The 23,710-nt window shown below is 39.1% G+C and overlaps 1 protein-coding gene across 1 annotated transcript in view; it reads right to left on the bottom strand.

Moving 5' to 3' along the window:
• Positions 1-23,710, bottom strand: part of LOC105003552 (apomucin-like) — a gene marked incomplete at its 5' end in the record, with an annotated part of 37,000 nt that overhangs the window by 10,776 nt on the left and 2,514 nt on the right. The window contains 20 exons of the mRNA XM_010860772.1: positions 2,946-2,975; positions 4,458-4,505; positions 4,669-4,722; positions 5,189-5,242; positions 7,416-7,469; positions 7,952-7,981; positions 9,039-9,092; positions 9,497-9,550; positions 13,102-13,155; positions 14,116-14,169; positions 14,316-14,369; positions 15,163-15,216; positions 15,376-15,429; positions 15,668-15,715; positions 16,255-16,305; positions 16,453-16,506; positions 16,751-16,798; positions 17,189-17,242; positions 17,805-17,855; positions 20,122-23,709. Of these exons, the coding sequence (XP_010859074.1) occupies positions 2,946-2,975; positions 4,458-4,505; positions 4,669-4,722; positions 5,189-5,242; positions 7,416-7,469; positions 7,952-7,981; positions 9,039-9,092; positions 9,497-9,550; positions 13,102-13,155; positions 14,116-14,169; positions 14,316-14,369; positions 15,163-15,216; positions 15,376-15,429; positions 15,668-15,715; positions 16,255-16,305; positions 16,453-16,506; positions 16,751-16,798; positions 17,189-17,242; positions 17,805-17,855; positions 20,122-23,709 (4,542 nt within the window). The remainder of the gene's footprint in view (positions 1-2,945; positions 2,976-4,457; positions 4,506-4,668; positions 4,723-5,188; positions 5,243-7,415; positions 7,470-7,951; positions 7,982-9,038; positions 9,093-9,496; positions 9,551-13,101; positions 13,156-14,115; positions 14,170-14,315; positions 14,370-15,162; positions 15,217-15,375; positions 15,430-15,667; positions 15,716-16,254; positions 16,306-16,452; positions 16,507-16,750; positions 16,799-17,188; positions 17,243-17,804; positions 17,856-20,121; position 23,710) is intronic.

A 23,710-nucleotide genomic window follows, 5' to 3' on the forward strand; every position in this document is an offset into this window, starting at 1 on the left:
TGTTTATTTTTGGGGGCTCCAAAATCACTGCATATGGTAACTGCAGCCATGAAATTAAAAGACGCTTACTCCTTGGAAGAAAAGCTATGACCAACCTAAATAGCATATTGAAAAGCAGAGATATTACTTTGCCAGCAAAGGTCTGTCTAGTCAAGGCTATGGTTTTTCCAGTGGTCATGTATGGATGTGAGAGTTGGACTGTGAAGAAAGCTTAGCGCTGAAGAATTGATGCTTTTGAACTGTGGTGTTGGAGAAGACTCTTGAGAGTCCCTTGGACTGCAAGGAGAGCCAACCAGTCCATTCTGAAGGAGATCAACCCTGGGATTTCTTTGGACGGAATGATGCTAAAGCTGAAACTCCAGTAGTTTGGCCACCTCATGAGAAGAGTTGACTCATTAGAAAAGACTGTGATACTGGGAGGGATTGGGGGCAAGAGGAGAAGGGGACGACAGAGGATGAGATGGCTGGATGGCATCACTGACTCAATGGACGTGAGTCTGAGTGAACTCCGGGAGTTGGTGATGGACAGGGAGGCCTGGCATGCTGCGATTCATGGGGTCACAAAGAGTCAGATAGGACTGAGCGACTGAACTGAATTGTGGTCCATGTGATTAGATTCGTTAGTTTTCTGTGATTGTGGTTTTCAGTCTGTCTGCCCTCAGATGGAGAAGGATAAGAGGCTTATGGAAGTTTCCTAATAGTATAGACTGACTGAGGGGGATACTGGATCTTGTTTTGATGGGTGGGGCCATGCTCAGTAAATCTTTAATCCAATTTTGTTGATGGGTGGAGTTGTGTTTCCTCCCTACTATTTACCTGGGGCCAAACTATGGTGGGCTTCCCTTGTAGCTCAGTTGGTAAAGAATCTGCCTGCAGTGCAGGAGATCTGGGATCCCTGGGTTGGGAAGATCCCCTGGAGAAGGAAATGGCAACCCACTCCAGTACCCTTGCCTGGAATATCTCATGGACAAAGGAGCCTGTTGGGTTTCAATCCATGGGGTCATAAAGAGTTGGGCAAGACTGAGCAATTAACACTTAAACTATGGTGGAGGTAATGAAGATAATGGTGACTTCCCTCAAAAGATCCCATGCATGTACTGCTACAGACTGTGCCCCCAATCCTGCAGCAGGCCACCAGTGACCCACACCTTTGCTGGAGACTCCCAGACACCCACAGCCAAGTCTCCTGTGGTGTCACTGTTCCTTCCTTCTTGGTCCTAGTGCCCAGGGTTCTGTTGTGCCAAGTGTCAAGTGAATACTCTCAAATTTCTGAACAGACATCTCTTATGGCCTATAGACCCAGATCTCCCTCAGCCTAATAAACAGCACCCCAGCAGATTTTAAAGAACCTCAAACTCAACGTGCACAAAATAGATTAAATCATATTTTCCTCAAAACCAGCTTTTCCTCTAAATTGACCACCTCTTATTAAAGTGAAAGTGTTAGTCACTCAGTCTTGTTCGACTCTTTGAAACCCCAAGGCCTGTAGCCAACCAGGCTCCTCTGTCCATGGCAAGAACACTGAAGTGGGTTGCCATTCCCTTCTCCAGGGGATCTTCCCACCCCAGGGATTGAACCCAGGTCTCCTACATTGTAGGCAGATTCTTAATAATCTGAGCCACCATAGAAGCCCATCTCCTATTAAGGCCTAAACTATTCTTATAATTACTTAAGCCTAAAACTTAGAAGTCATCTTAATTGTTTCCCTCCTCATCATTTGGCATTGAACCTACTGCAAAATCTTGTATCTTTATCCTCACTTGAATCCCTTCCTTTCCTCATTTTACTTATTATAATACTATTTTAGGACCTTAGTATTTTAGGTCTGGCATAATTGGCTTTTTTATGGGTTGCTCTGACTCAGACCTCTTCCTGATCCAGTCAATTCTCTATGTCACAGGTAGGATAGTTTTCCTAAAGCCTACTTTTCATCTCATCATTGCCTTGATCAGATACTTCTTATAGTCCTGCAAACTAAATATTTTATTTTAGCATTCTGGCTTCTAAGGTTGCCATAACATGTCTCCAGTCTATCATCTCAACCTTGTCTCTCTTCTTTGATGTATATACCCTAAACTAGCTTACTTACTGTTCTCATATTCCAGTTCTCTAATGAAATACTTGAGAATCCTTCCAAAGTATACAATATATGTAAGATGTGTAACACATAGGATGTGTTGGCTATATAATACATAGGTCACATATTTCACTGTGAAATTTATTTTCAGCCTTATATGAAAATTGTTTCTTTTTTTTAAATTTTATTTTATTTAACTTTACAATATTGTATTGGTTTTGCCATATATCAAAATGAATCTGCCACAGGTATACATGTGTTCCCCAAAAATATCATTTTCTAATATTAGCATACAGTGGGAGAAAGGATATTTTCAAAGAAACAATTTTCAATAACCCTGTATATGAAAATTGTTTCTTTGAAAATATCCTATCTCCCACTGTATGCTAATATTAGAAAATGATATTTTTTGTAATTTCACCACTTAATAGAAAGCACACCACATTGGCTTGATAATTTTAGAGAAACTCAAAGTCTGCTAAAATTATTAAATTCTGATTACTCCTAATTTTTGTTGCTAAAATTTGGTCCTCAAAAATAGCTGGAATTATCTAGTTTAAAAAATAAAAGGCAATATTTCAATCAGGATATCATATAGTTACATGAAACACTTTATTGTGTAAGTAAATTCTATTTTGACTAAGAGACAAAATACATTTGTTTGGTTTGGCTTTATTAGTTTGTGTGTGACGAAACAGACATTCATTCACTATTTGGTGAATAAACGCTAAATTCCTCCACTTCAAGTTTTCCTATTCTATAACATTTCCTTAGCTAGTGACTTTTATTGGTATGACCTCTGAAGCCTGATTTACAAGATGAATCATTAATGTAGAATGATTTTATTTTCAAGTGTAGGTATTCTTACCTGGAGGTGGTGGAAGAGATGTTGTACATCCTGTGTAAAAACAGATACCTCATATTAGTCTCTCAAGTTTTTGTAATAGGTTTGGAGTAAATATAGTTTATTATTGAAAATACATGGCCACATTGCTAGTCTTATAAGCAGACATATTCCCATCAATCTTCCCTTTCCACTCCGTATGGCATTTGATATTTTACCATTAGAGAGTGTTTCCTTTAGATCTCAAATGTCAATGAGAAGGAAATATGAGAATCAAAAGGAGGAATGACAATCAAAGTAAATTTCTCTTCAAAATTTCTTGATAAATAGGTTAATAAAATAATAAAATAAAGAAAAGGATAACTCAGTATAAAAAACATATAACTTTCTATATATATAAATAAAGCAAACATATTATGTTACCTGGTATTAATACCCTAAGAATGTGTATGTTCTTTTGGTCTTATAGTATTTTAATCTTGTTCTATCTCCAATCCTGCCAAATGCTTTAAACTTCTTAGTTTTTTTGAGGCTTCCCATGTCAGAAAGTTTGGTCAACCCAACAACCCACTCATAAATTTCATGTTCTATTTTCAAACTGCTAAAAATCAGATTAATATTTTTATTCTATCTACCAAGAAGGTTGAACTATGAGCAACATAATATTTGAGAGAAATTTTTAAGTTTCTCCAGGTTCAAGTAAAAGGACCCCAACAACTAATAGGTACAGAAAAACAGAAAATAAATTATTTAAAGATGTGTAAGTTTGGGGCATAAAATGCTTCTCTTTACTAAGGGAGACTAGGTTAATTCCCAATTATAAATATTTAGCAGACTAACAGAAAACAGCAATAGGAGAGAGAAATGATCTTTAAGTATAAATATAGCAGAAAAATTTCCCTACCCAGAATTCCAAGTTCACTGGAGAAATTTTAATAGAAACAACAAAAAAATACAGTCTTATAATCTTCACATTTCTATCAGAGTAATTTTTCAAAGACTTATCTGATCATATCATCCTCTTAACAAAATCCTTAAGGTGATCCCATTTATTATGAGGATAAAGTCTCATTTAAGTTTGAAAATAAAGTCCTTCATAAGCATTGCTTTGCTCACCCTTCTAATCTCATTTCTTCCCTGAAACTCATACAGACAATACCAATACCTGGTTAATTCCTGAAGTCCCTCACGCTGTCTCATGTCTCTGTCTTTTCAAGTGCCATATGGCAAGAATTCCCTCCTCACCCTAGCCAATATTAAATGCAGTCATCTCTTCTCTGATGTCTTCACTCAGCCATACCAACTAGCAAACAGAAATTAACAGTCTCAATATATTCCCAGGACCAAAATTGTTGTGCATGGTTTGAGTAGCATTAAATACCCTGAAACTGTAGTATCTGTGCCCATGATAATCTCCCCCACCAACACATACAAAGCAATAAAATGTCAAGGGCTGCTAGAGTCTAGCAAATATAAGCTTAAAGGAAATGTTAGTTGAATAAGTGACAAGGAAATTAGTACTTTTCCAACACTGACCTGTCTTAGTTTCAGTTTCTTGTTCTCCTGTTGCTACAACAGTGGTTTCTGAGGAGAAACAAAAGGATAGTGTTGCCATTTTATTTATTAGAGAGCATGTACACATATCTGCGCATATGCCTGCACAAATGATCAGACACATTCATGCTTAAGGAAAGCTTCATGTGGAAGAGACAATTCATGCCAGTGCCTTTGGGTTATTTCATTTTACCTGGGTAGGGTATTCTGGGGCTTGTTGTGAATCTATTTGATTTTGAAGTGGAGCCTGAAGAAGGAAATATTAAAAATTTCAGGAATTTTCAATTCCTGAGCATATCATAATCTCATTATCAGAGATTTCAAGGTCATAACTTCCAGTAAGGAGTTCTGGTAAAAGCCTAACCCAAAAACTCCCAGAGGGAAAAAAAAAAAAATCCATGGGTAAAATTCAAGTCATATTTCATGAGGAAATGTAGAATAATCTTCCTGGTCTTTCTTTCCTGTTTCTTTCCCACCACTCTTCTCTCCCAAATTCAACTCCCTAAATAAAATCACAGGCACATTGATCATTGAAGAGTTTGTATTTCTAGTATTTGTCTGTTTGCATTCCAGAACCAGAACCTGTCTTTACTAAGAGAGGAGAAAAAGTGGTGAGTAAAGGGAACTATAAAAGCTAGAGTTTAATTTCAGATAAGCTGTCCTGTCTTCTGAGATGCCACCAAGCAAAGTTCATATATTTTTATTTGACTTACCAGTGGTAGAAATCCCGGGACCAGTAGTTGTTTCAGATGCTTCCTTGGAGGTACCTAAAATGAGTAGGAAAAGAGCACTGGACTTTTTCTGGTTGCAGAAGAGTGTATTTGAAGACATCTTCACATAGAACAAGAGTCTCAAAGCACCTGGAGTGTACTGGTACACCTACAAATGCCAATTCATTCTCCTGCTATTGAAACATAGTAGGCCCTAACACAGCAACTCCTTGCTCACAGAAGAATTGAGTATTTCATGTCTCAGATGGTAAAGAATCTGCTGCAAAATCAGTTGATCCCTGGGTTTGGGATCCCCTGGAGAAGGGGATTGCAATCCATTCCAGTATTCTTGCCTAGAGAATCCCATGGACAGAGGAGTCTGGCGGGCTACAGTCCATGGGATCGCAAAGAGTCAGACACGACTGAGTGACTGACACTTCCCTTCACTGTGACCCTGGTAACCATCACTTAAGAGTCCCCTTCTGTTAGTGACAAAAACTATTTTCACACTGAACTATTTTACTTCATATATCCTGTTTTCCTGGCTGTCTAGTATTAATTTTAAGGGGAGTGTTTTATGAACTCTTTATATATTCTGAATATTAACCTCTTGTCAGTCATATAATTTGCAAATATTATCTGCTATTCAAGTTTTTTTTGTTTTATTGATGGTTTATTTTGATATGCAAAAGCTTTCAAGTATAATTAAATCCCATTCATGTTTGTTTGTTGTTTTTTTTTTTTTTTTTGCTTTTGCTTTAGGAGACAGATCCAAAAAACATTGCTATGGTTTATGTCAGAGTGTTTTACCTATGTTCTCTTCTAAGAGTTTTATGGTTTCAGGTCTTACATTTAGGTCTTTAATCTCTTGTGTGCATGCTAAGTCACTTCAGTCATATCCGACTCTTTGTGACCCTATAAACTGGGGCCTGCCAGGCTCCTCTGTTCATGGGATTCTCCAGGCAAAAATACTGGAATGGGTTGCCATGCCCTACTCCATGGGATCTTCCTGATCCAGGGATTGAACCCACATCTCTTACGTCTCCTGCATTGGCAAGCAGTTTCTTTATCACTAAAGAAGCCAAAGCTACCATATGGCCAGAACTGGGAAGCCAGAACTACCATATGCCCCTACAATTCCACTCCTGGATGTATATTCAAACAAAAATAAAAACTCTAGTTCAAAAAGATACACGCACTCCAGTGTACATAGTAGTACTATTTACAATAGCCAAGATAGGGAAACAAACTAAGTGCCCATCAACAGATAAATGGATAAAGAAGATGTAGAAAAAATACATATGTACATATATATATATGTATATATACACAATTTTATATACACACATATATAGTAGAATATTATAAAGAAGATGTAGAATACATTTACACTGGAATATTACTCTGCCAAAAAAGAATTAAATTCAGCCATTTGCAACAATGTGGATGAATGTAAAGAGTACTATGCTTAGTGAAATACATCACGCAAAGACCAACACTATATGTGGCATCACTTATATGTGGAACCTAACAAATAAACAAAATGCATATAGCAAAATAGAAATAGACTCACAGATATACAGAACAAATTAGTGGATACTAGAGAGGAAAGGGAAGAAGAAAAAGACAAGATAGGGATAGGGGATTAACAAATACAAACTACTATATATAATATAGATAAGCAATAAGTAAATATTATATAGATACATTAAGGGAATACAGTCATTATTTTCCAATAATTTTAAAGAGAGTATAAACTATGAAAATACTGACACACTATGCAGTACATCTTAAACTAATACAATATTGTAAAAAAGAAAAAGCAACGAAAAATAGCACCCACATCTTCCTGTCACTGTGGGAAGGTAGGAGACTAACTTCATCTTTGAGCACCAATTAGCAAACAAAGATTGCCTAATCACATGGACCAACCTCTCCCCTACTGTCTCCAGTATTTTTCCACTAGTTCAACCCAGAATTTAAAAACTCTCCTGCTCTTTATTTCAGCAAAATTAAATTCAAAATCTCAACCCTACTGCAATGCTCTTGACTTCTGTTTCATGATCTTAAAGTCTTCTTTGCTGTTTAACTCCATCTGATACCATTTTTCTTTTACACTTCAAGTTTAATATTGATAGACATAAATATTCCTTTTCTGAAACACTTGAGTGTTAAAGGGGAGAAGAATGTTGAACATGTTAACTTCATTAGAGTTAGTAATTTCCATTACCGGGGCTGGAACTTTCTGAGACACCAGTAACTCTGCCTGATACCACAGCAGTACCTGCAAAGACAAATGAGGGACACTGCATATCAGACATAGCTTCTATTGCTAGCCTCAAAGATCAATAACAGGAAGAGAAAGGAAATCAGATGAAAATCTAGGCTAATGTTGTAGTTAGCCCATAGAGAAATTTATGAAGTAAAAAATAAACAAAAAACAATGACAGAAAAAAAAACCCTCTGAGTAGAAGAAGCCACGTGGATTTTATAACTTGTTGAAAAATGCTGGTTGGATTTCAGCCTCTTTCTCCTCCTTTTAGTAGCAGTGCCCTTGTGTACTTTTACAAAATTATCTGGCAGCTCTGCATGGAGCCCAGAAACTAAGAACAAGAAAACAATAGATGGCTGGAAGAGGACATGCTCTAAAAAGATTCTGCCCATTTCCTGGCCCTTTATCATTACCTTAAACATTCCCCTGTGTTGAAGCAAAGGCATAGGAATCATTAACTGAGAACACAACAGATAGGAACCACTGACACTTACTTGTTTGCTTTCCAACTCCAGTGCTAGTCCCTAAGAAAGGCAAAGAAGACTGAAGTTAGAACTTGCTGTGCTGATGCTACAACAGACAGTAAATTCCAGAGAAGGGCTGTTATTTTTCTAGGCGTATCTACTTGGAGCCACTGATTAAATATTTACTTGCCTGTGTTGGAACTTTCAGGAATAACTGTTGTGCCAGAGGCTCCCCTAGTGGTACCTACAATAAGAGAGAAGCATGAGCCTCACGAAGCCTTTCTCACCCTAAGAAGAGTACTGTATTGACAAGTGTGCTGGTTCTCTGAAGCAATAGAAAACAGTTTAACAATTTTTCTTGCACAAAATGTTAAGCTTGGCATATTTTCCAAAACACTTTCTCGTGACTATTCAAATAAAATATAGGAGGAAAAGTCACACTTGCACCATTGATCTTATTTCTCTAAATATAGAATCATCTAGATTCTGATATTCAATGAGAGAATGTCTGTCCTATAGTCACATGATTTATTTCTAGTGACTTAAATTCCCAGTTTTCCAGCACTGAAACAAAAACAAACAAACAAAAAAACAGAAAAAAAAATTGTCTAAACTTGTGATCAAGGGTTAGGCATCTCAATCAAAGCCTTAATAAACAAATTTACTTGCATCTGGTATAGCGATCTTCCCTCACTTCTTGGCTACTAGTGACCCCTACTGATTCTGGGCTATTGCCTGACAAAACAAAGGGAGAAAATTTTCAAATAAAGAATGTATCTTTTTTTTTTTTTTGTACTGAAATTGAATCAATAATTTTTTTTTTCTGTAAGTTTCTTTTTTTTAATTTATTTTATTTTATTTTTTAACTTTACAATATTGTATTGGTTTTGCCATATATCAAAATGAATCTGCCACAAAAAAAAAAGAATGTATCTAAGGAACTACATCTATAGTATGTTCTCTATGAAAACCCAAGGAGATAATAGAGGTTGTCCTTATGATCTGTTACTAAATTAAAAGAAACCAGTTTTAAGCCATGTTAATTTTCATTCACAACCCATATGCAGTAAACTCAAGTGAAAAAATTATTGAGAATCCAAAACATGGCAAAATTCACCTGATAAAATTCTTGTTTCAGTGGTTCTAACATGTTCTTTAAAAGTTGTTGCTTCTAGAAGAGCAAAGGAGGAAAAATTGAGAAGCTGGAGTTTGAAAATGTGAAAATGATATAGCAGTGTATAATCTTCTCCCTGCTGCTGCTGCTGCTAAGTTACTTCAATCGTGTCTGACTCTGTGCATCCCCATAGACGGCAGCCAACCAGGCTCCCCTGTCCCTGGAATTCTCCAGGCAAGAACACTGGAGTGGGTTGCCATTTCCTTCTCCAATGCATGAAAGTGAAAGTGAAGTCGCTCAGTCGTGTCCGACTCTTAGCGACCCCATGGACTGCGGCCTACCAGGCTCCTCCATCCATGGGATTTTCCAAGCAAGAGAACTGGAGTGGGGTGCCATTGCCTTCTCCAATGATCTTCTCCCTACAGCCACTTAAAGGAGCATTCCTTTCACTTTTGACTTACCTGCATTGAAACCTCCAGGTGAGGATGTAGTTCCAGAGCCTGTCCCAGTGATACCTGGTAAAGGAGAGAGAAGAAAAGAAAGGAAAAAAAATGGACAGAGATAACTTTCTTATTGGATGGAGATCATGGTTCAGGTTAAACAATGTGTTTTTGTAAAAGACTGCATTCCTTCTCTAGGATTCCTTGTTCCAAAAGGTGAAATAAATATTGTTTGATGTTTCATTTCCTGTGGTAAACTCCAGTTTTCTGGGATCCTTCTTTTCTGGAATTAGTATCATGGAGATGGATGTCTTCCCCATCTTCACTTTTTTTAACTTACCCATCCTCACATATTTTGCTTCTATTAATAGTAGATTGGCTCCCTGAAATTATGTGAGGGACTCCTGAAGGTTAAAATGAGAAGGAGAAAGAATCTTGAAATTTTAATTATTTTGAGGCAGTTCTTTCAATTTCAAAGATTTATAATTGTAAGGCTAGGCTCTCAGGAAAAGAAAAAAAAAAAAAAAAACACATTAAAAACACCTACGTTTCCCACAAATTCTGGTTGACCCTGTTTGATCTGACATTCTGAATCCCTAAATCAGAAGCAATACAGTCTCCAGCACTCCCAGACTCTGCTTTATGGATTTGACTTAACACTGCTGAACCGCAACTCTTCCCTTTTTCAGGCTTCTTTGCCCACCTATATAACCCAAGGAATCGTGTTTCAATTTATTTTTCATCTCTTTTCACTATGTATGTTCACCGTAAGGAAATCCACCAGCATCCACAATTTAAAACATCATTTGTAAGTAAATCACTAACAAATCTCTCTCTCCAATGAAACCTATCTTCTGTATTCTGGCTGCACTTATTACTCCTGCTGAGCATACTAACTGGATACCTCAGAGCACCTTAAACTAAAACTGTCAAAAAATCTGACCTCACTATATCTCCTGTCAGTTATAATTCTTTTTCTTCTTCCAGTATATACCAAAATTTAGTGGATGGCACTCAAACTATGAATTAGAATTCATCTACAGTCCTTGCTATCCTTTATCCCTCCCATCACCACACTGAAATTGATTCTAACGAGCCAACATATTTCTCATTCTTTTTGATCATCCTTCTGCCTTCTATTTTTTCACATCACTGCCTTATTTCAGTCTCTAATCATGCCTAACTTCTAACAGTCTCAAACTGGATGACATCTCCACACTTACTCTCCTACTCTCCTTCATATCAATTCTCTAGTTAATTCTCTAGTTAATCTTCCAAAAAGGCAAATCTGTGCATGGTAATCAACATATCAAATAACTTTTAATTATACCTTCAGTTCAGTTCAGTTCTGTCGCTCAGTGATGTCCGACTCTTTGCGACCCCATGAATTGCAGCATGCCAGGCCTCCCTGTCCATCACCAACTCCCGGAGTTCACCCAAACCCACATCCATCAAGTCGGTGATGCCATATGGCCATCTCATCCTCTGTCGTCCCCTTCTCCTCCTGCCTCCAATCCCTCCCAGCATCAGAGTCTTTTCCAATGAGTAAACTCTTCACATGAGGTAGCCAAAGTATTGGAGTTTCAGCTTTAGCATCAGTCCTTCCAATGAACACCCAGGGCTGATCTCCTTCGGAATGGACTGGTTGGATCTCCTTGCAGTCCAAGGGACTCTCAAGAGTCTTCTCCAACACCACAGTTCAAAACCATCAATTCTTTGGTGCTCAGCCTTCTTCACAGTCCAACTCTCACATCCATACATGACTACTGGAAAAACCATAGCCTTGACTAGATGGACCTTTGTTGGCAAAGTAATGTCTCTGCTTTTCAACATGCTATCTAGGTTAGTCATAACTTTTCTTCCAAGGAGTAAGCCTCTTTTAATTTCATGGCCACAATCACCATCTGCAGTGATTTTGGAGCCCAAAAATATAAAGTCTGACACTGTTTCCACTGATTCCCCATCTATTTCCCATGAAGTGATGGGCCCGGATGCCATGATCTTCATTTTCTGAATGTTGAGCTTTAAGCCAACTTTTTCACTCTCCTCTTTCACTTTCATCAAGAGGCTTTTTAGTTCCTCTTCACTTTCTGCCATAAGGGTGGTGTCATCTGCATATCTGAGGTTATTGATATTTCTACCCGGCAATCTTGATTCCAGCTTGTGCTTCTTCCAGCCCAGTGTTTCTCATGATGTACTCTGCATAGAAGTTAAATAAGCAGGGTGACAATATACAGCCTTGACGTACTCCTTTTCCTATTTGGAACCAGTCTGTTGTTCCATGTCCAGTTCTAACTGTTGCTTCCTGACCTGCATATAGGTTTCTCAAGAGGCAGGTCAGGTGGTCTGGTATTCCCATCTCTTTCAGAATTTTCCACAGTTTATTGTGATCCACACAGTCAAAGGCTTTGGCATAGTCAATAAAGCAGAAATAGATGTTTTTCTGGAACTCTCTTGGTTTTTCCATGATCCAGTGGATGTTGGCAATTTGATCTCTGGTTCCTCTGCCTTTTCTAAAACCAGCTTGAACATTGCCCATGAAATCATGTTTTAAATTTTTGTGTCATAGCTAACATCTATATTACAATATTATTATGGTAAAATATAAAATTGATGCATCATTTCCTTTTTTCCTTATTTCAGGAAATTTCTGTTATGATTTTGAGATACAGAAGTTCCAAAGAACCTTCCAGCACCTGCTCTTGCAGTTCTCTCTCATCATCTGGGTTGCATTTCATAAGTATGCTGGACTGTAATAATTTTCTGAACTGTTTTATACTACTATGCTTTTTAATAGAATAGAGGAAGTATTTCTTCCCTGATCATTTCCATTTTTTAAACAAAAAATCTCAATGTGAGGCCCCAAGAATGCCTTAAGTTATTTCAGTCACCTTAATTTACCTGGGTTGGAAACTTCTTGGTGGCAGTGACTTCATCTTATGTGATGGTAGTGACAGTGAAGATGAGTATGAGAGTATCTACTAAGTACTAAGTCGCTTCAGTCGTGTCCAACTCTGTGTGACCCCATAGATGGCAGCCCACCAGGCTCCGCCGTCCCTGGGATTCTCCAGGCAAGAACACTGGAGTGGGTTGCCATTTCCTTCTCCAATGCATGAAAGTGGAAAGTGAAAGTGAAGTCGGTCAGTCATGTCCGACTCTTCTCGACCCCATGGACTGCAGCCTACCAGGCTCCTCTGTCCATGGGATTTTCCAGGCAAGGGTACTGGAGTGGGGTGCCATTGCCTTCTCCATGAGAGTATCTACTTGTCTTCAAAAAAAGACTCTTGTTTTCATGATGATATTTACTGCCAGAAAACTATGTTCTAATAAATATGAGTCTGATGAAATCTTTAGTCCAGGAAATTCTAGTACACTAAGATGACCAGTTTTAATTGGCTCTGCTGCTGCTAAGTCGCTTCATTCGTGTCCGACTCTGTGTGACCCCACAGACGGCAGCCCACCAGGCTCCGCCATCCCTGGGATTCTCCAGGCAAGAATACTGGAGTGGGTTGCCATTTCCTTCTCCAAGGAAAGTCTTTAAATGCAAAATTTTGTCATCTCCTCTCTATAGAAAACCCTACAAATAACCAACTAAATCTCAACAGTTATGCAATAGCATGACTGACCTGTTTGTATTCCACTCCCAGTGGCATCACTACTGTGTCTTGAAGTGGTAGTTTCTAGGAGTAAAAAAGGAAAATTAAACATGATTTTAAGCAATTTTGAAATCTGGAAAAATGTGTTGTAATAATAGAAGAAATGGCCCCAAAGAAGATGGCTTTTGCCTGAGATACATATAGAGAGCTTTCTTTGGTAACTGATTAACTCGTGTTGAAATCTTCAGGAACAAATATGGTTAAAAAAGATATACCAGTGATATTTGAATTGGAAGTGAAAATGAAGTTGAGAGAGAATGATAGATTATGAAATTGAGAGAGAGAGATAGTAACAATATTTTTTTGTGTCCTTAGAGTAGCATAAATGGATAATTCGCATGATTCTTAAAAGCAGTAAAGGGGCTTCTTTGGCCAAAGAGAAGCAAATACCATGTTTTCCCAGTATCTCTTTCATTTCCCAAGCCAATAAATGCAAAAGTCTCAGAAAAGAGACCTTTATCTATGGTTTAAGGCTTTGGGTAAAAGTGATTTTCCTCTGCACATTTATTTCATTTCCTGTGATTTGGTTTCCTGTTGCTTCAGTGTGTACTCCTCAGTGTGTGTTCAGGGGTATAAATATTTAAAATTTGATTTGTTGGGACTTTGGTCATGAGGATAAACCCACAAGAATGGGTTTTACATGCAAGAGAAGTCCAAGATGAATTAATTAAACATATAATACTAAACAGGAGTGGAATTTTCTGATGCCCTGGAAACTCCAGTTAATCCTGAAGTAGCACCTGCAATGGCAAGATGGATAAAGGATTGAGAACAACACATCATTCTTAGCTTCAGAGAATCACATCTGAAAAGCTGACATATGGAGAAATTCAGTCTGAAGAGCCAAATCTGAATCATCTGATATACTGTCTCTTCAAATGGAATATGAGACTCTCTCAGCCAGTTTTCTTACTCATCAATCATCTAACGCAAACTTAAATACAAAACTGTTGAACCCAAAGGCAGAAAGAGCCAACCGCTCACCAGTTGCTGTTCTGACTTCAGTGGTAGTTCTGACTTCTGTAGTAGTTGTAGCCTCTGAGAAGAAATAGGAAAAATAGTGGTATGGGATACAGGAATTCAGGGAAATGTATAAGAGTATTACTATCTGTAATATCTCTATAGGAGACATCAGGTCTCTAAAGCTAATGTAGGCAAGTTTCTTCAACTTTTCCATGACTCACTTGTGTTGGAACTTTCAGGTGCAATGGTTGTACCAGTAGTCACCCCCATGGTAACTGAAATCACAAGAGAGAATCAATTTGTGATTCCCTTTTACTAGGGGTTCAAACTAGGATTTGCTTTAGAACAAATAATATAAGGAACTTTATTGCTTTAAAGTGATACATCATGTGTGGTCTCTATTATGCCACTTTATTACACATATACCCAAAAAGGCAATTCACATGGGGTAAAATGAAAGGCAGTTAATATCCTAATAAGTGAAGTGAATGAAAGTTGCTCAGTCATATCTGATTCTTTGCGACCCCATGAACTATACAGTCCATGAAATTCTCTAGGCCAGAATACTGGAGTAATCTTTATCTTCTCCAGGGAATCTTTCCAACCCAGGGATCAAACCCAGGTCTCTCACATTACAGGCAGATTCTTTACCAGCAGAGCCATAAGGGAAGCCCAATATCCTAATAATTTGTACCCCAAATGAGATTCAGATAGAACAAAACTCCCCTTAAATTTATAATAGCCAACATGATTTAGATTAAGATAAAGAGAAAAATAATTGTTTAATTGTTGTTGCTGCTGCTGCTAAGTTGTTCAGTCGTGCGACCCCATAGACAGCAGCCCACCAGGCTCCCCCGTCCCTGGGATTCTCCAGGCAAGAACACTGGAGTGGGTTGCCATTTCCTTCTCCAATGCATGAAAGTGAAAAGTGAAAATGAAGTCGCTCAGTTGTGTCCGACTCTTAGCAACCCCATGGACTGCAGCCCACCAGGCTCCTCCACCCATGGTATTTTCCAGGCAAGAGTACTGGAGTGGGGTGCCATTGCCTTATGTGGTTTAGTTGCTCACCTATTTTAATTCCACCCTGGCTGGTTTCACCACTTCCCAAAGAAGTTGTAGCCCCTAAGTGAAAGAAAGAAAGGAGAAGAATGCTAAATTTTGAAGATGCATATAACTCAGAAAAGCTGAGTTGAGTATGGTAGGGAAGGTTTGGAGGAGTTGAAGGAAGAAGCCAAACCATCAATGAAGTTCCTTATACTCCCCATTAGGTTAGTACTTTACCTGTGTTAGAGCTTCCGGGTGCAACTGTTGTGCCAGAGATTGCACCAGTGTTACCTGAAGCAGAAGAGAGAAACAGAGAATTGCAATAGTGATGCATTTACCAACCTGAGAATAGCCCATAAGACTGTCTGGGACTTGGAGATATAAGATTCTTCTTAGAGTTATCCTGTTAAAACAAGGTGCATTCTCTATTTTTAAATTCAGGGCCACAATAAAGACATTGGCTTATGTCCCAAATGATTTGCTTCTTAGAGTTAAATATCAGAGGTTTCTGGGCCTCTCCCATATTTACCTGTTTTACTTCCAGGGCTTGACCTCTCAGATGTGCCAGTGGTGGCTCCTGATAACAAGAAATAGAAACAATATTTGAGTAAATCCATTTAATTGTATTCAAGTTCATAACATCTGAAATTCAAAATTTAATAGGCATAAACTTCCAGAGTTGCTCCCACCAGCTCTACCTCCTTAGTTGTAACTATATGGGAATATTAATATGTTGCCTCCATCTTACACCAGGGTAATAGCTTGAATGTCCAAAAAGAGAATCCTTTCTGGGCTCCCCTCTTAAGAACAGTATAAGGTTTACCCCAGAAGAAATGGGGTAAACCTTATACAAATACCCTTCCGTTAACAAATACCCTATGAAAAGGCAGAACTCAAGAACTACCAATTTCCTTTCTTTGGTTATCTTTACTTCTCTGAAGGTTCTAACTTCTGAGAGTGACAAGACAGAAAATAGTGAGAGCTAACAGAAAGTCATAAAAAGACATCATCTGCTGAATATGAAAGTTCAAATAGTTTTGATATATTTCAAAAAAGCCTTTTTACTGGTAAGATATTATTAATAGAAAGCACAATTAGTAACTCAGTAGTGCTCACCTGTGATTCTTCCAATTCTTGTTCTACTTTCTCCTAAGGAAGTTGTGGACTCTGAGAGAGGGGGAAATGGAAGAGAGATGATTGGAAACCATGTAAGGATTATAGAAAAGATATGGTAGTTCTCTTATGTAGGATAACACTTGAGGAACCCTACGTAGCTGGGCCCATGGAAGATTCCCTACCATTTTGTTGAATTACCTGTGTTGGAACTGCCAGGGGCAACAGTTGTGCCAGGGATTACCTTTGTGGTACCTGAAACACAAAGGGTCTAGTCATCACAGTGACTTGTGTTTGTCTTCTAAAGTCCTGTCTCTAGGAAAAATATGCCATATCAAAGGGTCCTCTCACGGCTTTCCTGATGAGGTGAGAGTTGTATGACTTTTCTATTATCCATGTCATTAAGAAAGCAATCAAAATATTCCCAAGTTGAAGCAACTTTCTCAAACATCTCATTTATTCCAGGACAGGAAGAAGGGGGGTTTTCTCCCAGGTTCACCTGTCACACGCCCAGTCGCTTGGCCTCCTGCTACTGCAGTGTTATCTTCTGTGGGATGAAAGGCAGGAAAATATTTGAATGTGCCAAGGAAAATACTGAATATTATAATGGATTATTTAAGCAAATAAAATCTTTATATAGGTAGGACTGTTCACATCACTTTCTCTTCTTCCCAGGTATGTAATATTCCTTGGTTCCCCCTAACATACTAGTGATGTGTGTGTGTCATCCCAAGGGAAAACTCTTCACACCAATTAGACACACCAACCCATCTTTAAACAGTTAGAAGCTAGGTGATGGTATTGAAAGATCTTCCATAACATGTTAAATCTAAAAGACAATGAAAGCTACTCTGTAAGAGATCACACCTCCCAATAGGATAGTCTATGGAGAGTCATAATTCATGCTAAACCCAAACTTCAAAAATCTCATTCTTACCAGGTCTGAGCCCAGTTCCAGATGTGCTGTTGCTCACTATTAAAGTTGTGGCCTCTGAGAAAATAAAATGATGAATGATGAGGTCTGAGGATTTGGGATAATAGGAAAAGAATGATGCTGATATTTTATAAGAGTGGGTTTACTAACTACCTTATGAGGTTAAAGAAAGAAAGAAAGAAAGAAAGCTGAGTGCTGAAGAATAGATGCTTTTGAACTGTGGTGTTGGAGAAGACTCTTGAGAGTCCCTTGGACTGCAAGGAGATCCAACCAGTCCATTCTGAAGGAGATTAGTCCTGGGTGTTCATTGGAAGGACTGATGTTGAAGCTGAAACTCCAATACTTTGGCCACCTAATGAGAAGAGTTGACTCATTTGAAAAGACCCTGATTCTTGGAAGATTGAGGGCAGGAGGAGAAGGGGATGACAGAGGATGAGATGGTTGGATGGCATCACCTACTCAACGGACATGGGTTTGGGTAGACTCTGGCAGTTTGTGATGGACAGGGAGGCCTGGCGTGCTGTGGTTCATGGTGTCACAAAGAGTCAGACATGACTGAGCGACTGAACTGAACTGAACTATGCAGTTAAATATCAAGAGTTCCTTCTTGTTAACCTACCTGTGTGGGAACTCCCAGATATGGCTGCCTTGGAGAATTTTCCTGAAGTACCTAGAGTGAGAAAAATTAAAAGATCAACACAGCATTATCTCCCCAATGAATACTGAAGTAGCACTGGAAAACCTTTCCTGCAGAGTTTTGATTCTAAAGGAAATGAACCATCAACTACTTTCCACCGTTTCCTTTCCTGACCCACCTACTTACTCCTTTTTCATAGATCCCACTGACAGTGAAAGCAGACTTTATGTCACCCTCACTAGTTTTACTTCCAGACCTGGACTCCCTGGTGTGGAAGGAGGGAAAGAGGCAAGGAGGCAAGGAAAGAGTGAGGAGGAAAAAGGCAGATGATGGGTTCATCTTTCTAAATTTTACTCTCAATTACTTGAGTTATTTTGATATTCATATATTTAAAATAAACCACATTGACTCTAGCACTCTGATAAGGTGAAATGTTATTTCAAGGCACATTGTGAAAAAGTATAATTTTTTCATTTTAATTTCAATTTATCTGCAATGAATTTCAGTGGAATTGTGTTGTCTGAGCCTAATAAAGGAAAGATTAAATTCATATTTTAGTTAAATATATATTTGAATTTTTATTTTTAAAATCCATTTCAGTGCTTCAACTGCCATGATGTATAACATTTTTATTAAAAAACAAGAATATGTTATTTTCATTGAGATTATCTTAGAAATTCAACTCAGGGTGAGAAAGACCTCTTGGAAGAGAAATTGTAAAATGCTCTTTTCAGAAATCATCTATGAGTTATAAATTATTAAACTAAAAACAGAAACATAACCCTTTTCCCATATAAAATGTTTACACATATGTAGTTCTTTGCTTCCAGTTAAAGGCTAAAATCTTGAACTTGGAAAATGCAAAAAAAAGAAAAGGTAAAATACATATTGTGCCCAGTAGTCACACATTAGTGACTATTAAATTAATTTATTAGTATGATGTTCAATACATAATTTGAAGCGTGGTTATTCATTTAGATTAACATAACTATAGGTTGAATAGATAATAATTATACATATAGCCTGAATCAAATTATTTTCTAGTGATTAGTTTGTAAAATAATTTTACATAAGTAGAGTTTGTAATAGCAGTTAGAATAAGCATAGGGTAAGTCTTTAAAACAGGAAAATAAAGAATAAACAATCTATTTCTTAAATAAGAGAATTTAGTTACTAAAACCTAGGTTCTATTAGATAACCTGCAAACTGAGAAATGATGTTTTTCTCAACATGCTCATGCTATATTACTAGTCTGGAAACCTGATAATATACTGTACCCTTGAGTAAATAATTTAATCCATTTATTGTTAGGAAAAAATTGCCTTACAAGTTATTTGTGAATTTGGTGTGATGTTGTAATAATTCAGGATGGGGAACACGTGTATACCCATGGCAGATGCATGTTGATGTATGGCAAAACCAATACAATATTGTAAAGTAAAAAATAATAATAATAATAATAAAATTAAAATAAAAAAGAAATTAAGAAATAAAATTTTGATTTGTAAAATAATAATATTATAGTTTTAATAAATAAAATGTCCCAAATCTTGCAGTTTCAGAATGGCAAATGCCAAAGTTTGTTAATACTTTAAAATTTGTAAACCTTTTTTTATTATCTGCTCCTGTAGTTCTTATTTACAGTTAGAAATGGGGAAATTTAAGCTTTGTAAATATTATTAATGGATAACTAAAGATCATTGTATATTTGCCTTAGTGGAAGATGCCCTTGTGGTAAAGAACAGACTTTGAGTCAGCAAACAATGGATAGAAATATTGTCTTCACTATTTATTTGCTGTAGAGCTTGGACCAAACTTATATAATATCTTTTCTAAGTTCTTCATGAGTAAAATGAGATAGCAATACTTTTTTAAATATTTAAATTAGACAGTATATTTAAGAGCATTGTATTGTTTAATTGGAATTATTATTATTTTGTATTTTATTATTTTTAATATAAATTTATTTTAATTGGAGATTAATTACTTTTGCATTTTTAAATAGCCAGTGAGCATGAAAACAAGTCCAAAAAACACATCTGGCATCCCCTGCTTACTTACCAGTAGCAGTCATGTCCAGCTCTTTGCAACCCCATGGACTGTAGCCTGCCAGGCTCCTCTGTCCATGTGGATTCTCCAGACAAGAATACTGGAGTGGGTGGCCATTTCCTCCTCCAGGGGAATCTTACCAACCCAGGGATCAAACCCACATCTCATGTCTCCTGCATTGGCAGGCAGGTTCTTTACCACCAGCACCATCTGGGAATATTATTGCTTAAATATGGCTAAATTGACTTGCCTTCATATGTGGCAACTTCACTTTCTGACTCCCAAGTTGTTCTCCTGGCTCCTGTGATTTTACCAGTTGATGACTCAGTTGTCTCGGACCCTTCAACTGGTGTCCCAGTTGTCCATAATCCTCCAGGTGATGGGCCAGTTGTCTTCAAACCTTCAGCTGAGGTGCTAGTTGTCGCTAATACTCCAGTTGATGACCTAGTTGTCTCTAAACCTACAATAGATGTTTGTGTTGTCCTCATCACCCCAGATGACGGTCCTGTAGTGCCTAAACTTACAAGAGAGATTCTAGTGGTTCTTCTCAATCCGTCTGTTGATACAGTTGTCCCTAATCTTTCAGCTGATTTTCCACTTGTTCCTGATCCTGTAGCAGTGGTCCCTGCTTCTCCAGATGATGGTCCAACCGTCTCTGAACCTACAATAGATGGTCCAGTTGTGCCTGATCCTCCAGATCTAATGTTCCCTGTAGCATCAACTGACGATACAGTGGTTGATGATCTTATATCTCCTTTCCCAGTTGGCCTTGATCCTCTGGCTGATGGTCCAGTTGTTCCTAAGCCTACAAAAGAGATTGTAGTAGTTCCTGTCAGTCCATCTGTTGATCCAGATGTCCCTCTTCCTTCAAGTGAAGATCCACTTGATCCTGATCTTATAACAGTGGTCTCTGTTTTTGCAGATAATGGACCAGCTGTCTCTGAACCTACAACAGACGGTCTACTTGCCCCTGATGTTCCAGGTCTAGTGGTTCCTATAGCACCAGCTGAAAATACAGTGGTTGATGAACCTAAATCTCTGGGCTCAGTTGTCCATGATTCTACAGTTGATGGTTCTATTGTTCCTGCACCTACAACAGAGACTTCGGTTGTTCCAGTCAGGTCAACTGATGACCTAATCGTCCCTGATGTTCCAGATGATGGTGCATCTGTTCCTGAAACTACAACAGATGTTCTGGTAGTTATTGTCAGTCTATCTGCTGTTCCAGTTGTCTGTGACCCTTCAATTGATGATCCGCTGGTTCTTGTTTCAGTAACACTGGTCCCTTTTTCTCCAGATGATAGTCCACTTGTCCTTGAAGCTACACCAGATGTTACAGTTGTCCTTGTCATTCCAGATGATGGTGCACTTGTTCCTGAAGCTACATGAGAAATCCTAGTGGTTGTAGTCAGTTCAGCAGGTGATCGAGTTAACCCTGATACTTCACCTGATTTTCCACTTGTTCCTGATCCTATAACAGTGGTCCTTGTTTCTCCAGATAATGGACCAGGTGTTAGTAAATCAGCACTAGATATTCTAGTAGCTATTATCAGTCCACCTGCTGATCCAGTTGTTCGTGATCCTTCAGCTGAAGTTCTACGTGTTATTGATTTAATAACGGTGGTCCTTGTTTCTCCAGATGATGGTCTAGTTGTTCCTGAGCCTACTCCAGAGATTCTAGTGGTTCTTGTCGGTCCAGCTGTTGATCCAGTTGTCCCTGACCCTTCACCTAGTGATCCATTATTTCTAGATTCAGTAACAGTGGTTTCTGTTTCTCTAGATGATGGTTCAGTTGTCCCTGAACCTACAACTGAGATGCTAGTGGTTCTCGTCAGTCCAGCTGTTGATCCAGTTCTCCCTAATCCTTCACTTGGTGATCCACTAGTTCTGGATTCAATAACAGTGGTCCCTGTTTCTCCAGATGATGGTCTAGTTGTCCATGAACCTCCAACTGAGATTCTAGTCATTCTGGCCAGTCCAGTTGTTGATTCAGTTGTCTCTGATCCTTTAACTAATGATCCGCTAGTCCTAAATTCAGAAAGAGTGGATCCTGTTTTGCCAGATGATGGTCCAGTTGTCCCTGAAACTACAACAGGGATTCTAGAGGTTCTCGTCAGTCCAGCTGTTGATCCAATTGTTCCTAATCCTTGATCTGATGATCCACTAACTCTAGATTCAATAACAGTGGTCTGTGTTTCACCAGATGATGGTCTAGCTGTTCCTGAACCTACAAGTGAGATTCTAGTTGTTCTCGTTAGTCCAGCTATTGATCCAGTTGTCCCTGATTCTTCACTTGATGATGCACTAGTACTAGACTCAGTAAGAGTTGTCCCTATTTCTCCAGATGATGGCCTAGTTGTCCGTAAACGAACAACAGAAAATCTATTGGATTCTGTAAATTCAGGTGATGTGTTAGTGGTTACAATTTCATCAATGGATGATCCAGTTGTTCCTGATATTCCATACGATGGTCTGATTGTCCTGGCAACTACATCAGAGATTCTAGTTGTTCCTGCTAGTCCATTTGTTGACAAAGAAGGTGCTATTTGTTCAGCTGATGATACACTTGATGCTGATTCAATAACATTGGTCGTGGATCTTCCAGATGATGATCCAGTTGTCCAGGAAACTACATCATAAGTAACTGTTGCTTTTGTCACTGCAGAAGATGGTGCACGTGTCGCTGAACTGATAATAGATGACTTAGACGTTAAGGTAAGGCCAGCTGTTGCTCCACTTGTCTCTGAGATTTCAGTTGAGGACTCATTTGTATTTGATCCTTTATAATGAGTGGCCGTTTCCCCAGAAACCTGGACAGTTGTTTCTGAACCTACACCAGGTCCTGCAGTTGCTGATGACCCTCCTGGTGATGACGCAGGGGTCACGGCTCCGCCAGATACAGGTAAGCTGGTTCCAGGTCTTAGAACATCAGTCCCTGTTGCTCCAGGTAATGTGACGGTTGACTCTGAGCTTGCAGGAGGCCTTGCACTTGCTTCTGTGCTTCTGAGGGGTGGTTCAGGGGTTACAGGTGCTCCAGATGGAGGGATGCTGGTTCCTGACCCTATAGCACTTGTCCCTGCTGCTCCAGACAATGGGGAAGTTGTCTCTGAACCTGGAGCACGTGCCCCAGGTGCCGCTGAGCTTCCTGCTGATGATCCGGGGGTCACTGGGGCTCCAGAGACAGGTACGTTGGCTCCTGATATAACACTGGTCCTTGTTTCTCCTGAGACTGGGGCAGTAGGCTCTGAACCGGCACCACTGCTTCCAGTTGCTGCAGATCCTCCTTGTGTCGAGCCAGGCAAGCCTGATACTCCAGTTGAAGGTACACTGGTCTCAGATCCCCTCAGAGCACTCGTTCTCGTAACCCCAGGCGATAGGGTGGTGGGCTCGGAACCTGCGCCAGGTTGTTGAGTGGTTTCTGGCCCTCCAGGTACTGATGAACGGCTTTCTGATGTTTCACCTGAAGGCGCACTGCTTCCTGATCCTGGAGCAGTCGTCCTTGCAGCTGCAGGCAATCTGGCAGTTTGCTGGGAATCTACACCCGGGGTCCCAGCTCCTGCTGCCCTGCCTGTGGTTGATCCAGGTGTTGCCGGTACTCCAGAGGAGGAGAAACGCGTGCCTGATGGTCCAGCACTAGTCCCTGTTGCTCCAGATAATGCGACAGTGGGCTGAGAGCCTTCACCGGATACCGCAGTTGCTCTTGACCTTCCTGGTGATGATCCAGGGCTCACTGCTGCTCCGGACACAGGTAAGCTGGTTCCAGATCTTAGAACATCAGCCCCTGTTGCCCCAGAAACCTGGACAGTTGTTTCTGAACCTACACCAGGTCCTGCAGTTGC

Source organism: Bison bison, unplaced genomic scaffold (genome assembly GCF_000754665.1).
Source record: "Bison bison bison isolate TAMUID 2011002044 unplaced genomic scaffold, Bison_UMD1.0 scf7180017864470, whole genome shotgun sequence".
Lineage (NCBI taxonomy): Eukaryota > Metazoa > Chordata > Mammalia > Artiodactyla > Bovidae > Bison > Bison bison.